Source organism: Syzygium oleosum, unplaced genomic scaffold (assembly GCF_021117445.2).
Source record: "Syzygium oleosum isolate NSW1041296 unplaced genomic scaffold, Sole_v2.1 Sole_v2.26, whole genome shotgun sequence".
NCBI lineage: Eukaryota > Viridiplantae > Streptophyta > Magnoliopsida > Myrtales > Myrtaceae > Syzygium > Syzygium oleosum.
Window position 1 is genome coordinate 1417648 of NW_026607510.1, and position 19016 is coordinate 1436663.

Sequence of the window (19016 nt, forward strand, 5' to 3'; positions counted from 1 at the left end):
GCCACATTAAATAAACTAAAAGTTTAGAAATTACATTGAATAAATTAAAAATTTATGGACCATAATGTAGATTTTCCCCAAGCTTATGGACCACTCGTATAATTATCCCTAAAATTTATAAGACATTCCAAGTAGCTGTGCCAAATTTGAATTGCATTATTAACCTATATGTTAATAGATTCTAGAAAGTTATTCTAGCTTACAGTTATCTACGCTTTTATTTTGCTTCCAATGAAACACCTAATTGAGTCCCCTGATTCTTTTCCGATACTCTCAAGTCTTTTAACTGCGTGATTGAAGCAATCGAGTGCCATTATTTCTTGTCACTAATTGCCCTTTTTGTTTCATGTGGCGTGAAAGATAAAACGCGGAAGTGCTTAATAACACCAACGTGTTACGCTGCTTCAGGACACAGTCTAGAAAAGAAAATGTGAGATGCTCGTGGCTGATGTACTGTGTAAGGGGACCAATTGAGACAATTCAAGTACCTAACGAGCAAAAAACTAACGATGATCCAAATCAAAGATGGGGGTTCATTCTAATGACCTTTCTTTGTCCGGTAGGTATTGGGTACGTGAGTCGGTCCACAATACGTGAGCCGACCATGCACGGTGGAAGAATAGCTTGTTCATGTCGGCCGTCGGTGTTGTTTAGCGTTGGGCGACGAAAGTGGGGTGCATTCCAAGTGAAATGAACCACGTGCTTAATTAATTTTATTTATTTATTTTCACATCGTGCCACCTGTCTTATCTATTTTCTTTTTTGGATTAATACTACAAAAAAAATCCCAAATTAATACACCGATGACAAATTTACCTCAAACCACCAAAAACTCCAAACTGGTACACCTGTGACAATTTTACCCTCCGTTAATTTTCGTTAAATTTTAATGTCAAATTTTTTAATTGGATGACACGTGACAGTTGACTGGTGTACAAGTTTGGGATTTTACGCTCCGTATGTCATAGATATACCAATTTGTGATTTTTCGTGGTATTGATCCAATTTAATGGAGGGTAAATTTGTCATAAATGTACCAGTTTGGATTTTTTAGAAGTCAAAAAATTAGTTTGGAGTAAATTTGTTACATGTGTACTAATTTGTGATTTTTTGTGGTAAAAAAATTATTTTGGAGTAAATTTATCAGGGATGTACCAGTCTGGGGTTTCTTGAGGTAATAAATTTAATTTAAATATGAAAAAAAGGTTAATACCACGAAAAACCCCAAACTGGTACACTCGTAATAAATTTACATAAAACTAATTTTTTTTACCACAAAAAATTCCAAACTGGCATCATTGACAAATTTACCCAAAATTAATTTTTGACCATCAAAAACCCTAAATTGGTACACCTGTGACAAATTTACCTTCCGTTAGTTTCCATTAAATTGGATTAAAATCTCAAACTGATACACCTGTGGCACACCCGTCAACTACCGCGCGTCATCCAACTCAGCAAATTGATGTTAAAATTTAACGGAAACTAAGAGAGGGTAAATTTGTCACAGATGTATCAGTTTGGGATTTTTTGTAGTCAAAAAATTTATTCAGGGTAAATTTATTACATACGTATCAGTTTGAGGTTTTTCATGATATTAATCCTTTAAATTACCCAATGAGAGGCCGTTATTATATTCGGTAAAACCGATTTTATAAACCGTATCAGCAGCATTTTGAATAGTCATATTTATGAGCGATCTCTTTGACGTACAGACATGAACAAATTCCACGGGAATCCTAACAAGAGAGGCAAATGTAATGACCTTAGGTCAAGAAATATCCAATTTCTTTCCATCTTTTGACCAGCAAATGTAACCGGTTTCTCCTCTCCTTTTTGGCAAGTACCCCGGCGGCGACTGCAAGAGCACTTTTAAACAGGTGTTTCTAAGGAATCTTTAAAGAAGATTTCCCCAACTCCTTAATAATTTTGAATCAAATGAAGAGTGAATCTCGCATATTGGCAGTAAAACTTTGGGTTAATACCATGAAAACCCCAAACTGGTACATCTATGATAAATTTATCCTAAACTAGTTTTTTGACAACCAAAGATCCCAAACCGGTACACCTGTAACAATTTTACTCTCCATTAATTTTCGTTAAATTTTACCGTTAATTTGCTGAATTGGATGACACATGGCCGTTGACGGGTGTATCGGTTTGGGTTTTACCCTCCATTTGTCACATGTATATTAGTTTGTGATTTTTCATGATATTAATCCAATTTAACGGAAGCTAAATTTATAAAAAATGTACTAATTTTGGGTTTTTGGTGGTCAAAAAATTTGTTTAGGATAAATTTGTCATAAGTGTAATCAGTTTGGAGTTTTTGGTAGTTAAAAAATTAGTTTGGATTAAATTTATCGCTGGTGTATCAATTTAGAATTTTTTGTGATAATAACTTTAAAACTTTGAAAATTCCGCATTATGACACTTTGTACAAGACACTTACGGAAAAATACAAGAAATTATGACCTATCACGGCCCGAAAATCTCTCTCGATAGAACACGAAACTGCCCCTTTCGAACTCCTTTCAATTAGATTTACGACAGCATAGAATATTAAAACAATCTTCATGAATAAAAAATTGAAACAATTTTGCTACAATCTTACAGCAAACAGTTTCCCCAGAGACTTTCTATTTACAGGAGACATCAAGAGTTAACACGATTCTAAATTCTACCAGTATTGACCACCGCAGACCCACCAAGATTGTGGCACTTCTGCTTTCACTGTGCAACTGGATGCACCTCAACGCTTTGCTCCTCTCTTGGCAAAACCCGCAGAGCAAAATCCTAGGACTAACTCTTGTCTGTAGCCCTACATGAGCAATTTGTCCAAGACAGAGATTGTCTTGATTGATCACCATGCCAGTGGATCATGCAATTTCAATGAGAACCAACACGAATGGAATGGTTCAGGCCCCTATAAAAGAATATCCGACTTCTGTGTTCCTCAACGAACTCAATCAGAATGACTCCTGCAAGTACATGGACATGTCCTGAAGAGGCGAGAACTGATCCAACTGAAACTGTCCTTGCGCAAACACCTCGTCCAAGAAGTTATCCATTGAACCGAACTGGAAATCGAGGGCCTTCTCCCAATCGTCCCACTTCTCCTCGCTTTGCACTTCCTTCTCGCATGCCAAGTCTGGGGACACCGCGTGCTCCGAGCAGCTAGAATCCGTGTGCAGCCTCGGCATTGACTCCGACGAGTCCATGTACAAGTGATCCGTAGTCATTGGCGAATGCCCATATTGGGGAGGTGGGTACGGGTCTGGCGCCGCCGGCATGATAATCTGCGGCTTGGTCTCCATCTCCGGGAACACTTCCGGTTTAGTGTGTGCGGAGGGGAAATGCTTCTCTATGGCGCCCTTCTTGTTGTATATCCGGCATAGAACCCAATCATCAAGCTGCAATAATAGCAAGGATCGATGTTAATCATTGAGTTTTCTTTATGAACTCGTCATGTGCTGTAACACCAAAAACAGTGCCAAGAAGGGAACGAGAGTAATTACCCTCGAGTTCTTCTTCTTGCCGGCAGATCGATCGACATTGGCCAGGCGATACTCGTGCATGATCCAATTGGTCTTCACTCCTCTCGGAGCTTTTCCGGCGTAAAACACCAGCGCCTTTTTTATGCCAAGCGTCTTTGGGCGGCCGATCGGCTTGTCAGCCCCGGTTGCCTTCCAGTACCCAGTTCCGGCTGCCCGGTTCGGCCGTGATCCGTTGGGGTACTTGCGGTCCCTCGGAGAAAAGAAGTACCATTCTTTTTCGCCGTATAGAGCCATTTCTGCAATTTCAAGCCAAACTCCATCAGAAATCATGACCCTCAGCAGACAATCAAATTGTTTCAAATTCACAAGAGATCTTGAAAACTTTTAAATCACAGTCAAAATCATCATGCTTGATCCTTGACAATGAGAAAGCAAATGAAGAAATCATCCCTTTTTCTTGACCCACGTGTCAAAATGAAAAGTTCAAACTGTAGAGCGTGGACCTCCCAAAAGGCGGATGAGGACTAGAGAAATGCATTTCATATTATCCGACCCAAAAACAAATACATTTCGTCTTACAGTGACAAATCCAAATAAAGAATGAAAGTTTGACGACAAAATCACCCAAAAGAGAGGCATAACTCATCAACCCTTTTCCCAGAATGGGATGATTCACCAAAATGAACACAAGCAGAAACAGAAATTGTTCAGGAACAGAGCCTGGAGAAGCAGAGGAAGGGAGGGAGCGTGTCAAAGTACCTGGAAGTTCCCAAGGGTCGAACTTGTAGAGATCGATCTCGGCGATGATGGGGACGGAGATGGGGTGAGAAGCGCACTTGCGAATCAGGTAATGGTTCACCAGCTCGTCGTCCGTGGGGTGGAACCTGAACCCCGCTGGTAACTCCAATTGAGCCTTCTTCATCTTCTCTCTCTCTGCTTAGCTCTGTTCGTCTTCTTCTGCGACACTTTAGTCCGTGCCCTTTTCTTCCAAGCTTTGAACTCCTACTACTTCCGAACTCGAATCCACACATAAACATGAGACGACCAGGGGTTTATATAGAGACACGAACTGTGCCAATTGGGGTAATTCAGACACGTGAGGTACACAGATCCCACACACGACGACAGGTCGTCGTGTATCCGGATCGAAAACGTGGGGAGGAGGGCACAAAAGGGCAACAACCTGAAGCCTTCTTCAGCAAGTGGTGGTGAGCGCAGCCAAGACAGTCAATCAGAGGCCGACACGTGTGGGGGACTCTTGGGTTCTGTCATGACGTCCGTCAGCTAATTTGTCTTTACTCGACGAATGGTTAGACTGGAGTGGCTGTAACACTAATTAGATGGTCTCTTCCGACTCCTTGACCGTCGCTCCCCCTTGCCCTTTTGCCCCTTCATTGAGTCCAACCCTTACTCTTTTGGCAAAATAGTGCCATGTTTTTTTTTTTTTTTGCTAGAAACTATAGTGCCATGTTACCCAACAAGAAAACCCAAAACAGATGTGCTATCCTATGAAACGGTCTTAATCTCGACTTTTCAAGCGACTCTATTTTAGTTTTTAGACTACATCAATCTATATTTTAAGGCCCTCGAATCTCAGAAATTTTCTTATCTAGAGGATCTATAGCATCACAAGTAGAGAGTATATTGAGGATATCCACTCACCTTATCAGACATATCTTGTATTCTCATATCATGTTTGTACTAATATATTCAGTCACAAAGTTCTAAAATCACATTTACTTCATCAACTGTTGTTAGGCCTATCAAATGAGTGGATCAGATTATGTTTAGATCGGGTCGAAAATGGCCCGACTCATATTGACACATTTTTATGTAATACAATTTTGGTGACTCAAACCGACCCAAACCAACCCAAACACAATCCAATCCATATTACTAAAACACATCCATATGCATACCAAAACATTTAAGCTCTTCATAAGAATATCTTACTTGGATAGATTTTTTATCACATTAAAAAAATAAATTAACTAAATATAATTTGTTAGTAAATAAAAGAAAAAAAAACGTAAAGATTCAAATACACATAAAGAACCAAAAAGGTAGGGATGTGTTGTGACAAAACATACAGGGAAATCACTAAAAAAGTCCTAAAACTATTGCACTTATGCCAATTTAATTATAAACCTTTCAATTTTATCAATTAAGTTCTAAACCTTTTGAAAATTTGCTAATTTAGTCATTTCGACCATTTTTTATTAGAAATCGCTGACGTGGATAATTTTTAGGGTTCATACCACGAAAAATCCAAAACTGATACACTTGTAACAATTTTACTCCGAACTAATTTTTTTATTACAAAAAATCCTAAACTGGTACACCTGTGACAATTTTACCCCAAACTAATTTTTTAACTAATAAAAACCTTAAACTGGTACATTTATGACAAATTTACCATCCGTTAGTATCCATTAAATTGAATTAATATCACGAAAAATCACAAATTTGAAAAATTTTGACAAACAGTGGGGTAAACCCCAAACGGGTACACCCGTCAACTATTACATGTCATCAAACTTAGCAATTAACAATAAAATTTAACAGAAACTAATGGAGGGTAAATTTGTCACAAGTATACCAGTTTGGGGTGTTTGGTGGTCAAAAAATTAGTTCGGGGTAAAATTATCACAGGTGTATCAGTTTGGCGGTTTTTTGTGGTCAAAAAAATTGTTTTGGGTAAATTTGTCATAGGTATATCGGTTTGGGGTTTTTCGTGGTATTAACCCTAATTTTTATAAGTTTTAAAAAAATTATAAATTTCTTTTATTTTTGTCTTCTCTTTTTTTCTTTTTTCTTTTCCTTTTTTTTTCTTCTAAACTCGATGAGGGCCGGCCCATGAAGCCCTCGCTAATCGCGAGTGAGGGTCGCGGCCCTCGCCCAAACCTAAAAAGGGCCATGAAGCCGCCGGCAACAGCGACGGTTGCGACCCTTGCCTAGTGACCGGGCCCTCACCTGGTGTCAGTAGAGTCGGCCGACACTCGCCTGTGACTGGTGAGCTAGCCAAACTTTTTAGAAAAAATTTAAAAAAATTTAAAAAATTGTCCTGACATCTTCAACTCCACTTAACGCATTTGGAGCTTTACTTACTTTAAGTAGATAGGTGGAAAGGTTCTCTATTTTTCATATAGGCTTGAAATGGGTTAGTTCTTAACCAATTTCATACCCATTAAGTTGTTATGCATTTATTTTTTGGACCACTTAAGCCTGTTTTTAAAACTTAAGGCCACCCATTTATGATCTGCACCATTAAATATGGGTTAAAATATTGATTATAGACCCATTTTGCCACCTCTTAACGAAACATATGTGGCTTAATATTTTAATTTCGTTTTTCGGCTAACCATTTCATTTTCACTTGGTCTTGCCAAATCGGCCATATGAGCATAGGTTATAGATCATTAAAGCATATGTGGGCTATTTGAACTACCCCACTAGATAGCAAAGAAGTCAAAGTAGGTAGATATTCTAGTTTCTCCTGCGAATAAACTGGGGATGGTTTGATAACTTTCGGCCGCTTTACTATGAAGGTCAAACAAGGCTGGAAGGTAGTGGGCTTTTGACAATATTTGACGACGATTGCACATTAAAATATCTAATATATGAAGTATTTTTGGGGCTATGAAAGTATCAAATCATTCGTGCTATGAAGCAACATATGTGGCATGATTACTACTCGCTTTGAGAGTGGTTCTTTAGTGAAAACCAATATCAAAAGTCAACAAGTTACAAAAGCCAAATACAAGTAAAAAGTCAAACACTTTGAGGCAGTTGAAGCCAATGGGAAAATCTACATTATAGATCTATTGGGAATCCAAAATCACACGAGAAGAAAAATGTTTTTGTCCTAAAAAGGATTTATGTCAGGAACTATATGTAATGTTATGTCACCATTATATCGGTACGTAGTAACACCGCATCCTTTTTTATGATATTAACGAGGTTAGAAAAGATGCACAAGTTCGACGTGTTAGAAATATATACAAGTGATCGATTCCTTGATTGTTTAGATGACCTGTGTTTTCCTCCATCTTTTATAGAAGAAATTCCGTTTATTATATCTCTTGGTGGGTTATAAATGTTTATATTACCCTCATGCAAAATTAACTAAATATAATTAAAGTGATTTCTTGTAACCCACTCAATTAGAAAATTGGTTTGAGGTGATTTTCTCCAATCAAGGATGGAGAAAAGTATGGTTTTCTTGAGGATCAATTTTGTAACCATGAAAGACTTAACATATTTAATGAGTTTACGTAACCGGCCTAACCTAAAAAAGAATTGAATTCTATAAGTAAACAAAACCACACCTTAATTGAAGATGTACTTATGCCAACACAAACCTACAAGTGGAGTGAGTGTTGGTCTAACCACCGCAAATTCCAAATGATTCAATTTCAGGTCATTCATATGAACTTTAACTTGAGTCCTAATTATCAGGTCGATAAGGTTAGGAGAGTATGCTTTATTGTGATATTAGTTCATCATTATCTTTCTTTACCATAATTAATTCGTGCTTATCAAATACAAGAACTCATATTCATCAAATGGGCACACACATATAGATAGATAAATCGAGGCAATGAGGGCATGGAATAGGCAGGAGACATTAATGTGGATAGTGGATTTAGGAATTCAACATCTCTTATTATGGTGTCACGAAGAAATCAGTCCGATCACCATCGATTTTGCAAAAAAAAGTTGAAAAAGAAATAATGGGACTGTTTATTTGGTATTAAGTGAAAGCAAAACATGTAAATTTGCTTTCCCGCCAAAATAAAAAATATTACACAAAATTCCAAAAATTACGAAAAAAATCGTATGTGAATTTACATGTCAATATCCATATTTTGTGAAAGATTAAGTACTTTGAATTTTTTTTAAAAAGTAAAAATGCGTGGATCGAAGATTTGATTAAATAAATTTAAAAAATAAAAGTCTATTTACTATTTAAGAGTGACAACCGGAGGCAGCCGGTCTAGTCCTATGTCAAAGCTGACAGATGAGGCGAAGCGAGGCAACAGTGTTTGCTTGGGCCTCACTTTTATCTAATCAGATAAAATATCAAATGAGCTTTTTTTTCTTTGAAAGATAAGATAACAGCCATGATGGAAGCTTCCGGTCCTGCTGGGAATGAAGTCGTTGTCTTGTCTTAGGTGACGTCTTGCATGACGTTGATGACCCATGCACGTCACGTGGACGCCCATTCGCCCCCGCAAGAGGAGAACCTCGTATTCGTGGATTGACTCTTTGAATCTCCTTTCCCATGGATGTTTCCGATGCCTTTGGAGAAAATGTGGCATGACAAAATATTGCATGCCACGGCGATGTTATATAGGACATGCCCTAATTTATTTAGCGATGGACACGTGTCATCGCGGGCCATTGTCGAAATTTTTTCAAACTCTTAACTAGCATCTATCTCTCTCGCCTTCACGGCCTCCCTCTCCCTCTCCTGTCTGGGGAAAGAGACGCGCTCTCCTCCCTCTCTCTCCATGCTCTGCCCTCTCTCTCTCTCTCTCTCTCTCTCTCTCTCTCTCTCTCTCTCTCTCTCTCTCCCTTCCAACTCGCATTCGGCTCTGCAAGTCTCCGTTCCTCCTGCCCGACTCGCATCGAAGCTTTGCAACTCTCCGTAGTTCTCTCTCCCTCTCTCTCTACTCACATTCAGCTCTGCAGCTCTCCGTCCCTCCCGTCCGACTCGCAACGAAGCCCTAAATCTACTCTCCCTCCCCAGTCTCATGCGACGTCAGAATGAGCTAGCAGAGAGCGACCGGCTAAGGAAGAAGGTGAGAGTGAATTTTGTTCTGCTTTTGATTTAGAGATAGGCTGATTTTGTAGTGAATTTGTTCTGCTGTTAAAGGCATTAGCTTGATAATCTTGCATTTACAATGTGGCGAACTTGTTCTGCTTGGAAAGGCCTTAGCATAACAAGTTCCATCATTTACTGAATTGCCGTTTTCATCTCTGACTCTATTTCAGTCTCTTGTATATCAGTGTATTGGCTGAAATATAGCAAGACATATACACAAATGACATTCTGCCAACAAAGCAAAAACTCACTACAGGAACAAAGCTTGAGAAAAACAGTAAATAAATCCAACTTAGCTTATGAGGAACAACTCTTCAAGAATCCTGAAACACCAACAAAAATTTTAATACCATTCAATTCGATTCTATCAACAACCCAAATACTGTAGAGTCGGGCAGGAGTGACAGAGAGTTATAGAGCTTTGTTGCGAGTCGGGCAAGAGGGATGGAGAGTTGCAAAGCCGAATGCGAGTCGGGAGGGAGAGAGCGGAGCATGTTGAGAGAGGGAAGAAAGCACGTCAATTTTCTTAGACATGACAGGGAGAGAGGCCGTGAAGGAGAGAGAGAGAGAGAGAGAGAGAGAGACACGCCCGCAATGAGTTTGAAATTTTTTTTTACAATAGGCCCGCGATTACACGTGTCCACCGCTGAATGGACTAGTGCATGTCCTACATGACATCACTATGGTATGCAACATTTTCTTGATACTTTGCATGGATTTATTACTAATCGTGGGACCACCCGACCCCCCCCCCCCCCCCCCCAAAAAAAACTTTGTGGGCCCCCCTTATATCAACAACCAACAAAAGTCGACTTCATAATCCTTAAATTTTGGCCTAATGTATAATGCCGTCTCTGAACTTTTAGTTTATTCAATGTGATCCATAAACTTTTAACTTTTTTGATGTGGTCTCTTAACTTTTGGTACATATTCAATTTAGTTCATGAACTATATGAAAATATTCAATGTAACAAACTAAAAATTCAGGGACCACATTGAACAAATTAAAAATTCATGGACCATATTGTACATTTGGTCAAAGTTCATGGACCATTTGTATAATTATCCCTAAAACTAATAAGAGATTCCAAGTAGCCATGCTGAAGTTTGAATTGCATCATTAACCTATTTGTTAATAGATTCTAGAAAGTTATTTTTAATGTTGACATGGCAATTTTTTAATATTATTTTTATTTTTTCAAATATTTTTATTTTTTCTTTTCTTTTCTTCTTCCTTTCCTTTTTTTTTCCTCATCTTCAATCTCTGGCCGGTCGCTGGCGCCGGCGACCGGCTAGAGGCGGGGGCTGACAAGGTCAGTCCCGTCAGTCGCTGGCGAGGCTCGACCTCACTGTCGTTGGGCGAGGCCAACCTTGCCAGTTGTTGGCGAGGACGAGCCCTCACCCAGCGGTGGCGAGGTTGAACCTCACCAGGGTTGGCCTCGCCCGCCCCTGGAGAGGTTCTACCTCGCCGTTGCTGGGCGAGGCCGACCTCGTCCTCGCCGGCCCCTGCCTCTGGCTAGTCGTCGATGCCGGCAACTGACCAAAGGTTGAAGATGAAGATAAGGAAAAAAAAAGAAAGGGAAAAAGAAAAGAAAAGAAAAAATTTTAAAAAATTAACGAAAAAATTCGAAAAAATTTAAAATAATTTTAAAAAATTACCACATCAGCATTGGCCAACCAATCGGCATCCACGTCAGCGCCGGCCTGCCAAAAATGGCCGGATGGATTGAATTGACACAATTTAAAAAGGTTTAGGATTGAATTGGTACAAAAAAAAGGTTTAGGACTCAATTGGCACAATTGCAATAAGTTTAGGATTGTTTTGGTAATTTTCCCCATTTTCATCTCTAACTCCATTCCAGTCTCTTCTATATCAGTCCATTGGTTGAAATATAGCAAGACATATACATAAATGACTTTATGTCAACAAAGCAAAAACTCACTACAGGAGCAAAACTTGAGAAAAACAGTAAATAAATCCAACTTAGCTTTCGAGGAACAGCTCTTGCAGAATCCTAAAACACCAACAAAAATTTTAATACCATTCAATCCAACTCTATTAGCAACCCAAATATTGCAGAGTCAGGCAGGAGCAACAGAGAGTTGCGGAGCTTCGTCACGAGTCGGGCAGGAGGGACAGAGAGTTGCAGAGCCGAATGCGAGTCGAGAGGGAGGGAGGGAGGGAGAGAGCGGAGCATGGAAAGAGAGGGAGGAGAGCACGTCTCTTTCGTCAGATAGGGGAGGGAGAGAGAGGCCGTGAAGGAGAGAGAGACTTACAAGTTTAGGGATCACATTATCAACCATTGATGGAAAAAATTTTGACAGTAGGCTCGCATTGAACAAATTAAATAAATTAAAAGTTTAGGGATCACATTAAACAAATTAAAAATTCATAGATCATGTTGTACATTGGGTCAAAGCTCATGGACCATTTGTATAATTATCCCTAAAACTTCTAAGACATTCCAGGTAGCTGTGCCAAATTTTGATTTGCATTATCAACCTATCTGTTAATAGATTCTAGAAAGTTATTTTAGCTTACAGTTATGTACGTTTTTATTTTGCTTCCAACGAAACACCTAATTGAGTCCCTCGATTCTTTTCTTATACTCTCAAGTCTTTTAACCGCGTGATTAAAGCAATCGAGTGTTATTATTTCTTATCGCTAATTGCCCTTTCTGTTTGATGTGGCGTTAAAGATAAAACGCGGAAGTGCTTAATAACACCGAGGTGTTGCGCCGCGTCAGGACAGTCTAGAAAAGAAGATGTGAGATGCTTGTGGCTGATGTACTATGTAAGGGGACCAATTGAGACAATTCACGTACCTCACGAGCAAAAAACTAACGATGATCCAAATCAAAGATGGGGGTTCATTCTAATGACCTTTCTTTGTCCGGTAGGTATTGGGTACGTGAGTCGGTCAACAATACGTGAGCCCACCATGCACGGTGGAAGAATAGCTTGTTCATGTCGGCCGTCGGTGTTGTTTAGCGTTGGGTGATGAAAGTGGGGTGCATTCCAAGTGAAATGAACCACGTGCTTAATTAATTTTATTTATTTATTTTCACATTGCGTCATCTTTCTTATCTATTTTCGTTTTTTGGTTAATACTACAAAAAAATCCCAGACTAATACACCGATAATAAATTTACCTCAAACCACAAAAAACCCCAAACTGGTACACCTGTGACAATTTTACCTTCCGTTAATTTTCATTAAATTTTACTGTCAAATTTCTGAATTAGATGACACGTTGCAATTGACTGGTGTACCAGTTTGAGGTTTTACCCTCCGTTTGTCATATATATATACAAGTCTGTAATTTTTCGTGGTATTAATCTAATTGAACGGAGGATAAATTTGTCACAAATGTACCAGTTTGGATTTTTTACTGGAAAAAATTAGTTTTTGGTAAATTTGTCACATGTGTACCGGTTTAGGATTTTTCGTGGTAAAAAATTAGTTTTAGGTAAATTTATCACAAGTCTATCAGTTTGGGATTTTTTATAGTAGTAACTCTAATTTAAATATTAAAAAGGGGGTTAATACCGTGAAAAACCCTAAACTGGTGCGTCTGTGATAAATTTACCACAAACTAATTTTTTGATCACCTGTAACAAATTTACCCAAAACTAATTTTTTTACCACAAAAAATCTCAAACTAGTACACCTGTGACAAATTTACCTTTCGTTAGTTTCCATTAAATTGGATTAAAATCCCAAACTGATACAAACGAAGGGTAAAACCCTAAACTAATACACCCATCAACTGTTACGTGTCATCCAACTTAGCAAATTAAAGTTAAAATTTAACGGAAACTAAAGGAGAGTAAATTTGTCATTGATGTATCAGTTTTGAGTTTTTTATGGTCAAAAAATTAGTTTGGAATAAATTTGTCACAGGCTTATCAGTTTATGAGTTTTTTGTGGTATTAATCATTTATATTACGCAATGGGAGATTGTTATTATAATCGGTAAAACCGATTTCATAAACCGTATTTGTAGCATTTTGAATAATCATATTTATGAGCAATCTCTTGACGGACAGACATGAACCAATTCCAACAGAAATCCTAAACAAGATAGGCAAATATAATGATCTGTTCTTTTGACCTGCAAATGTAACTGGCAAGTACCCCGCGACTACAAGAGTACTTTTAAACAGGTGTTTCTAAGTACCTTTACAGAACAGATCCCCCAACTCCTTAATGATTGCCGAATCAAATAAAGAGTGAATCTCGGTCATCGATAGTAAAACTTTTAAAATTTCACGTTATGACATTTTGTACAAGACTTATGGAAAAAAAACAAGAAATTATGACCTGTCACGGCCTGAAAATCCGTCTCTCGATAGAACACGAAACTGCCCCTTTCGAACTCCTTTCAATTAGATTTACAACAGCATCGAATATTAAAACAATCTTCATGACAAAAAAATTGAAACAATTTTGCTACAATCTTACAGCAAACAGTTTCCCCAGAGACTTTCTATTTACAGGAGACATCAGGAGTTAACACGATTCTAAATTCTACCTGTATTGACCACCGCAGACCCACCAAGATTGTGGCACTTCTGCTTTCACTGTGCAACTGGATGCACCTCAACGCTTTGCTCCTCTCTTGGCAAAACCCGCAGAGCAAAATCCTAGGACTAACTCTTGTCTGTAGCCCTACATGAGCAATTTGTCCAAGACAGAGATTGTCTTGATTGATCACCATGCCAGTGGATCATGCAATTTCAATGAGAACCAACACGAATGGAATGGTTCAGGCTCCTATAAAAGAATATCCGACTTCTGTGTTCCTCAACGGACTTAATCAGAATGACTCCTGCAAGTACATGGACATGTCCTGAAGAGGCGAGAACTGATCCAACTGAAACTGCCCTTGCGCGAAAGCGTCGTCCAAGAAGTTATCCATTGAACCGAACTGGAAATCGAGGGCCTTCTCCCAATCGTCCCACTTCTCCTCACTCTGCACTTCCTTCTCGCATGCCAAGTCTGGGGACACCGCATGCTCCGAGCAGCTAGAATCTGTGTGCAGCCTCGGCATCGACTCCGACGAGTCCATGTACAAGTGATCCGTAGTCATTGGCGAATGCCCATATTGGGGAGGTGGGTACGGATTTGGCGCCACCGGCATGACAATCTGCGGCTTGGTCTCCATCTCCGGGAACACTGCCGGTCGTGCGGAGGGGAAATGCTTCTCTATGGTGCCCTTCTTGTTGTATATCCGGCATAGAACCCAATCATCAAGCTGCAATAATAGCAAGGATCGATGTTAATCATTGAGTTTTCTTTATGAACTCGTCCAATTACATGTGCTGTAACGCCAAAAACAGTGCCAATAAAGGAAATAGAGTAATTACCCTCGAGTTCTTCTTCTTGCCGGCAGATCGATCGACATTGGCGAGGCGATACTCGTGCATGATCCAATTGGTCTTCACTCCTCTTTGAGTTTTTCCGGCGTAAAACACCAGCGCCTTTTTTATGCCAAGCGTCTTTGGGCGGCCGATCAGCTTATCAGCCCCGGTCGCCTTCCAGTACCCAGTTCCGGCTGCCCGGTTCGGCCGTGATCCGTTGGGGTACTTGCGGTCCCTCGGAGAAAAGAAGCACCATTCTTTTTCGCCGTACAGAGCGATTTCTGCAATTCCAAGCCAAACTCCATCAGAAATCATGACCCTCAGCAGACAATCAAAGTGTTTCAAATTCACAAGAGATCTTGAAGACTTTTTCTTGATCCACATGTAAAAATGAAAAGTTCAAACTGAAGAGCATTGGACCTCCCAAAAGGCATCAGATGAGGACAAGAGAAATACATTTCATATTATCCAACCCAAAAACAAATACATTTCACATTACAGAGACAAATCCATATAAAGAACGAAATTTTGATGACAAAATCACCCAAAAGGGAGACAAAATTCGTCGACCCTTTTCCCAAAATGGGATGATTCACCAAAATGAACACAAGCAGAAACAGAAATTGTTCAGGAACAGAGCCTGGAGAAGCAGAGGAAGGGAGGCAGCGTGTCAAAGTACCTGGAAGGTCCCAAGGGTCGAACTTGTAGAGATCGATCTCGGCAATGATGGAGACGGAGATGGGGTGGGAAGCGCACTTGCGGATCAAGTAATGGTTCACCAGCTCGTCGTCGGTCGGGTGGAACCTGAACCCGGCTGGTAACTCCAATTGAGCCTTCTTCATCTTCTCAACCCCGTTCGTCTTCTTCCGCGACTCTTTTTGTCCGTGCCCTTTTCTTCCAAGCTTTGAACTCCTCCTACTTTTGGAACTCGAATCCACACAGCAGCATGAGACGACCAGGGGTTTATATACAAACACGAACTCTGCCGGTTGGGGTAATTCAGACACGTGCGGTAGACAGATCCCGCACAGCGACGGACGAGGGCACGAAAGGCAACGACCGAAGCTTCTTCAGCAACAGGTGGCGACGGCAGCCAAGACAGTTGAGTCGAATGGTCAACCTCAGGTCGACACGTGTTGGAGGGCTCTTCGGTTCGGTCATGGCGTACGTCAGCTAATTTGTCTGAACTCGGCGAATGGGCAGAGGGGAGGGGCAGCAACAGTATTTAAATGATCTCCTGCGACTCCTTGACCGTCGCTCCTCCTTTTTGCCCTTTTGCCCCTTCATTGAGTCCAACCCTCAATTCTTTTGGCAAAAACATCGTGCCCCATGCGCAAAAAAAATGTGCCGTCCCACGATACGGTCTTAGTCTCGACTGGACAACATCAATCTATGCCTTAACGCTCTCAAACCTCAGAAATCTTCTGTTCTACAAGATCCATGGAGAGGCAGGTGAAAAATGTATTAATAAAAGGGTTAATATTACGAAAAATTTCAAATTAGTATACGTGTGATAAATTTACCACTAACTAATTTTTTTTACTACAAAAAGCCTTAAACTGGTACATCTGTGATAAATTTATCTTAAACTAATTTTTTGACCACGAAAAATCCAAAACTAGTACACTTGTGACAAATTTACCCAAAACTAATTTTTTCACCACCAAAAACCCCATACTGGTATATTTGTGATAAATTTACCCTCCGTTAAATTTGATTAATAGAAAAAAAAATCATAAACTAGTACACATGTGATAAATGGAGGATAAAATCCCAAAGTGGTATATCCATAAATTGCCACGTGTCATTTAATTAAGTAATTTGTCAGTAAAATTTAACTAAAACTAACGGAGCGTAAATTTATTACAGGTGTATCAGTTTATGATTTTTTGTGGTCAAAAAATTAGTTTGGAGTAAATTTGTACAGGCGTACCAGTTTGAGATTTTTCGTGATATTAATCCTTAATGAAATAAATTCTTCTTATCGGACATCTTGTAATCTCATATCATTTCTATGCCAGTATACCCGAATCGTAAATTTCGAAAAACGAAATCACATTCATTTGCATCGAGAGTTGAGACGATTAAAACTTTTAGTGGCATAACTCACAATTATCCTTTTCGTTATTTCTTTCTCACCTAAATTTAATTTCGTTTTTCGGTGAATCATCTTATTTTCACTAGGTGTTGCCAAGTCAGCTATATGAGCAAAGGTTAAAGATGATCGAAGCATATATGGCTATATGACCTGCCCCACTGGATAGCAAAGAAGTCAAAAGAGATAGATATTTTAGTTCCTCCTGGGGAACCGGGGGCAGCTTTACTTTGAGTGTCAAACAACGCTTGTAGGTAGTGAGATTTTGATTATATTTGGCCAATGTTGCATATCAAATATACATATTGAACAATTGTTGGGCTATGAAAGTATCAATTAGTCATGAATATCTTGATTATTACTCGCTTTGAGATTGATTCTTTAGTGAAATCCATCAAATCTCAAAAGTCAAATATTACAAAAGCCAAATACGGGGTAAAAAGTCAAAACACTTGGTCTCAGTTGAAGCCAATGGAAAAATCAACGTTAGAGATCTACTGAGGATCACAATTCCACAAGAAAAAAGTTTTTGTCCTAAGGGTATTATGTCAGGAACTATATAAAATGTTATGTCACTTATATTTTGATATTTGGTCACACCATATCCTTTTTATGATGTTAATGATGTAAGAAAAGATACACCTATCTGACATGTTTGAAATATAAACAAGTCATCGATTTCTCAATTTTTGAGAAGGCTTATGTTTTCTTTGATTGAAGAAATTCCTCTTATCAAATCTCTAATTAGTGGATTGCAAATATTGATATTACTCTCATGCAAATTTAATTAAAAATAACTATTAGTGATTTTTGTAACCCGCCCAATCAGAAAATTGGTTTGAGAAGATTTCATTCAATTAGGAATGAAGGAAAATATGATTTTCTTGAGAATCAACATTGTTGCCATGAAAGACTTACCTAATAGGTCAAATAAGTTTATGTAACGATGCCAACCTAAAAATAAAATGATTCTCTAAGAAAATAAAACCATACTTTAGTTGAAGATGTACTTAAGCCAAACAATTTAGAGGGGATGAATAGGTTGTTTTAAAAGATATTACAAATTTTCGCGGAATATTTCAATCTGGACTGGGATATAACCAAAGATAGATTAATCGATACGTGACATGCTTATATCGGATGCCGTGTGCTTATATCTGGTGCGATATGCTTATATCCAATGCAATATGCTTCCATCATAAAATTATTGAAAAATGAGTGAAGAGATAGAAGATATTGTAAACAGAATTTATAGTGGTTCATCTTATATTAAGTCTATATCTACTCTCCCAAACTATCAACCACTAATAAAGTTGGATTCCACTAGTAATTTCAAGAGAAATTACAACAAAGCTTGAGTAGTTTTCTCCCTGAAACTTGATAGATCACATTATCAGCTCACACTTATAGCTCATACACCTGTACACCTCTCAACTCGTAGATTGTAAGTGGCAGCAAATCTGTACAAAGAGAGCCCAAACAATATGAAGGTTTTTTCAATAAATGCACCCTCTTTCTTCCTCTTGACTTCCAAATTGCCTTAAATTCTTTATATATACTTTCAATCTTCAATATGAACGCTTGAAAGTCTTCAAACTGCTTTAAGGAGCCATTGGTGACTTGATTAATGGCCGGAGATCACGCAACTTGACTTTCTAGCGAGAGCATCAATTTTGGTGTGCTGTCTCTTGACTTCTTGTCCACCAAGGCTTCCTCTATTCAAATTCATTGCCTTTATTTCGAATTTCAAACATCGTGGTCTCACATTAGACTTCAATTTTAGATTAAAATCAAATTGAAGATACATATGGGTCCTTTTTTCAGGTGATAGAGACATGACATAGGGCTGTTCGTCCAGTTGATATAGGCGACTACTTGTATCAGCAGTCCGGTGCCTCTATCAACAGAAACTGCCTCTATCAGCGATCCGCTGCTTTTATCAACATTACATGTTGAAAGTCAACTCTTGATCTACTATCTTCTGGTCCTTCCAAGCACATTGGCCAAGCACATTGGCCATGATGATTAGCTACTCACCTAACCGTGGTCCTTCCGAGTCTTCACACATTCCTTGCTTATATCAGACCTGTTCTCCTTCTACCAGGTCCATCCATCTTTCATCAACCTTTAAGCACAATACTTATTCACCATTGATAGTGGCAAGACATCCCTTACTTTCAAAGACCCATTTAGGACATCGTTAGTCTAGGTCATCTTCTTAGCACGCCATTTAA

General features: G+C 39.0%; 2 protein-coding genes across 2 annotated transcripts; both read right to left on the bottom strand.

The window, feature by feature from the left end:
• Nucleotides 1-2557: 2557 nt before the first annotated feature.
• On the bottom strand, nt 2558-4516 carry LOC115682606 (NAC domain-containing protein 2-like). The gene is made up of 3 exons (XM_056303212.1): nt 4257-4516; nt 3519-3793; nt 2558-3413 (listed from the first exon to the last, which is right to left on the bottom strand). The coding sequence occupies exons 1-3, from the start codon at nt 4417-4419 to the stop codon at nt 2970-2972; spliced, it is 882 nt and encodes a 293-aa protein (XP_056159187.1). The 5' UTR covers nt 4420-4516; the 3' UTR covers nt 2558-2969.
• A 9215-nt stretch (nt 4517-13731) lies between these two features.
• Nucleotides 13732-15633, bottom strand: LOC115682608 (NAC domain-containing protein 2-like). Its single transcript, XM_030606878.2, has 3 exons — nt 15367-15633; nt 14694-14968; nt 13732-14581 (listed from the first exon to the last, which is right to left on the bottom strand). Exons 1-3 carry the CDS (start codon nt 15527-15529, stop codon nt 14144-14146), a joined length of 876 nt encoding a protein of 291 aa, XP_030462738.1. The 5' UTR covers nt 15530-15633; the 3' UTR covers nt 13732-14143.
• Between the last annotated feature and the right edge of the window lie 3383 nt (nt 15634-19016).

Coding starts and splice junctions, on each gene's coding strand:
- LOC115682608 (XM_030606878.2), bottom strand. CDS start 15,529: ATGAAGAAGGCTCAATTGGAGTTACCAGCCGGGTTCAGGTTCCACCCG. Junction 14,969..15,366: donor CGACCCTTGGGACCTTCCAG/GTACTTTGACAC, acceptor TTGGAATTGCAG/AAATCGCTCTGTACGGCGAA. Junction 14,582..14,693: donor GCAAGAAGAAGAACTCGAGG/GTAATTACTCTA, acceptor CTATTATTGCAG/CTTGATGATTGGGTTCTATG.
- LOC115682606 (XM_056303212.1), bottom strand. CDS start 4,419: ATGAAGAAGGCTCAATTGGAGTTACCAGCGGGGTTCAGGTTCCACCCC. Junction 3,794..4,256: donor CGACCCTTGGGAACTTCCAG/GTACTTTGACAC, acceptor TTGAAATTGCAG/AAATGGCTCTATACGGCGAA. Junction 3,414..3,518: donor GCAAGAAGAAGAACTCGAGG/GTAATTACTCTC, acceptor CTATTATTGCAG/CTTGATGATTGGGTTCTATG.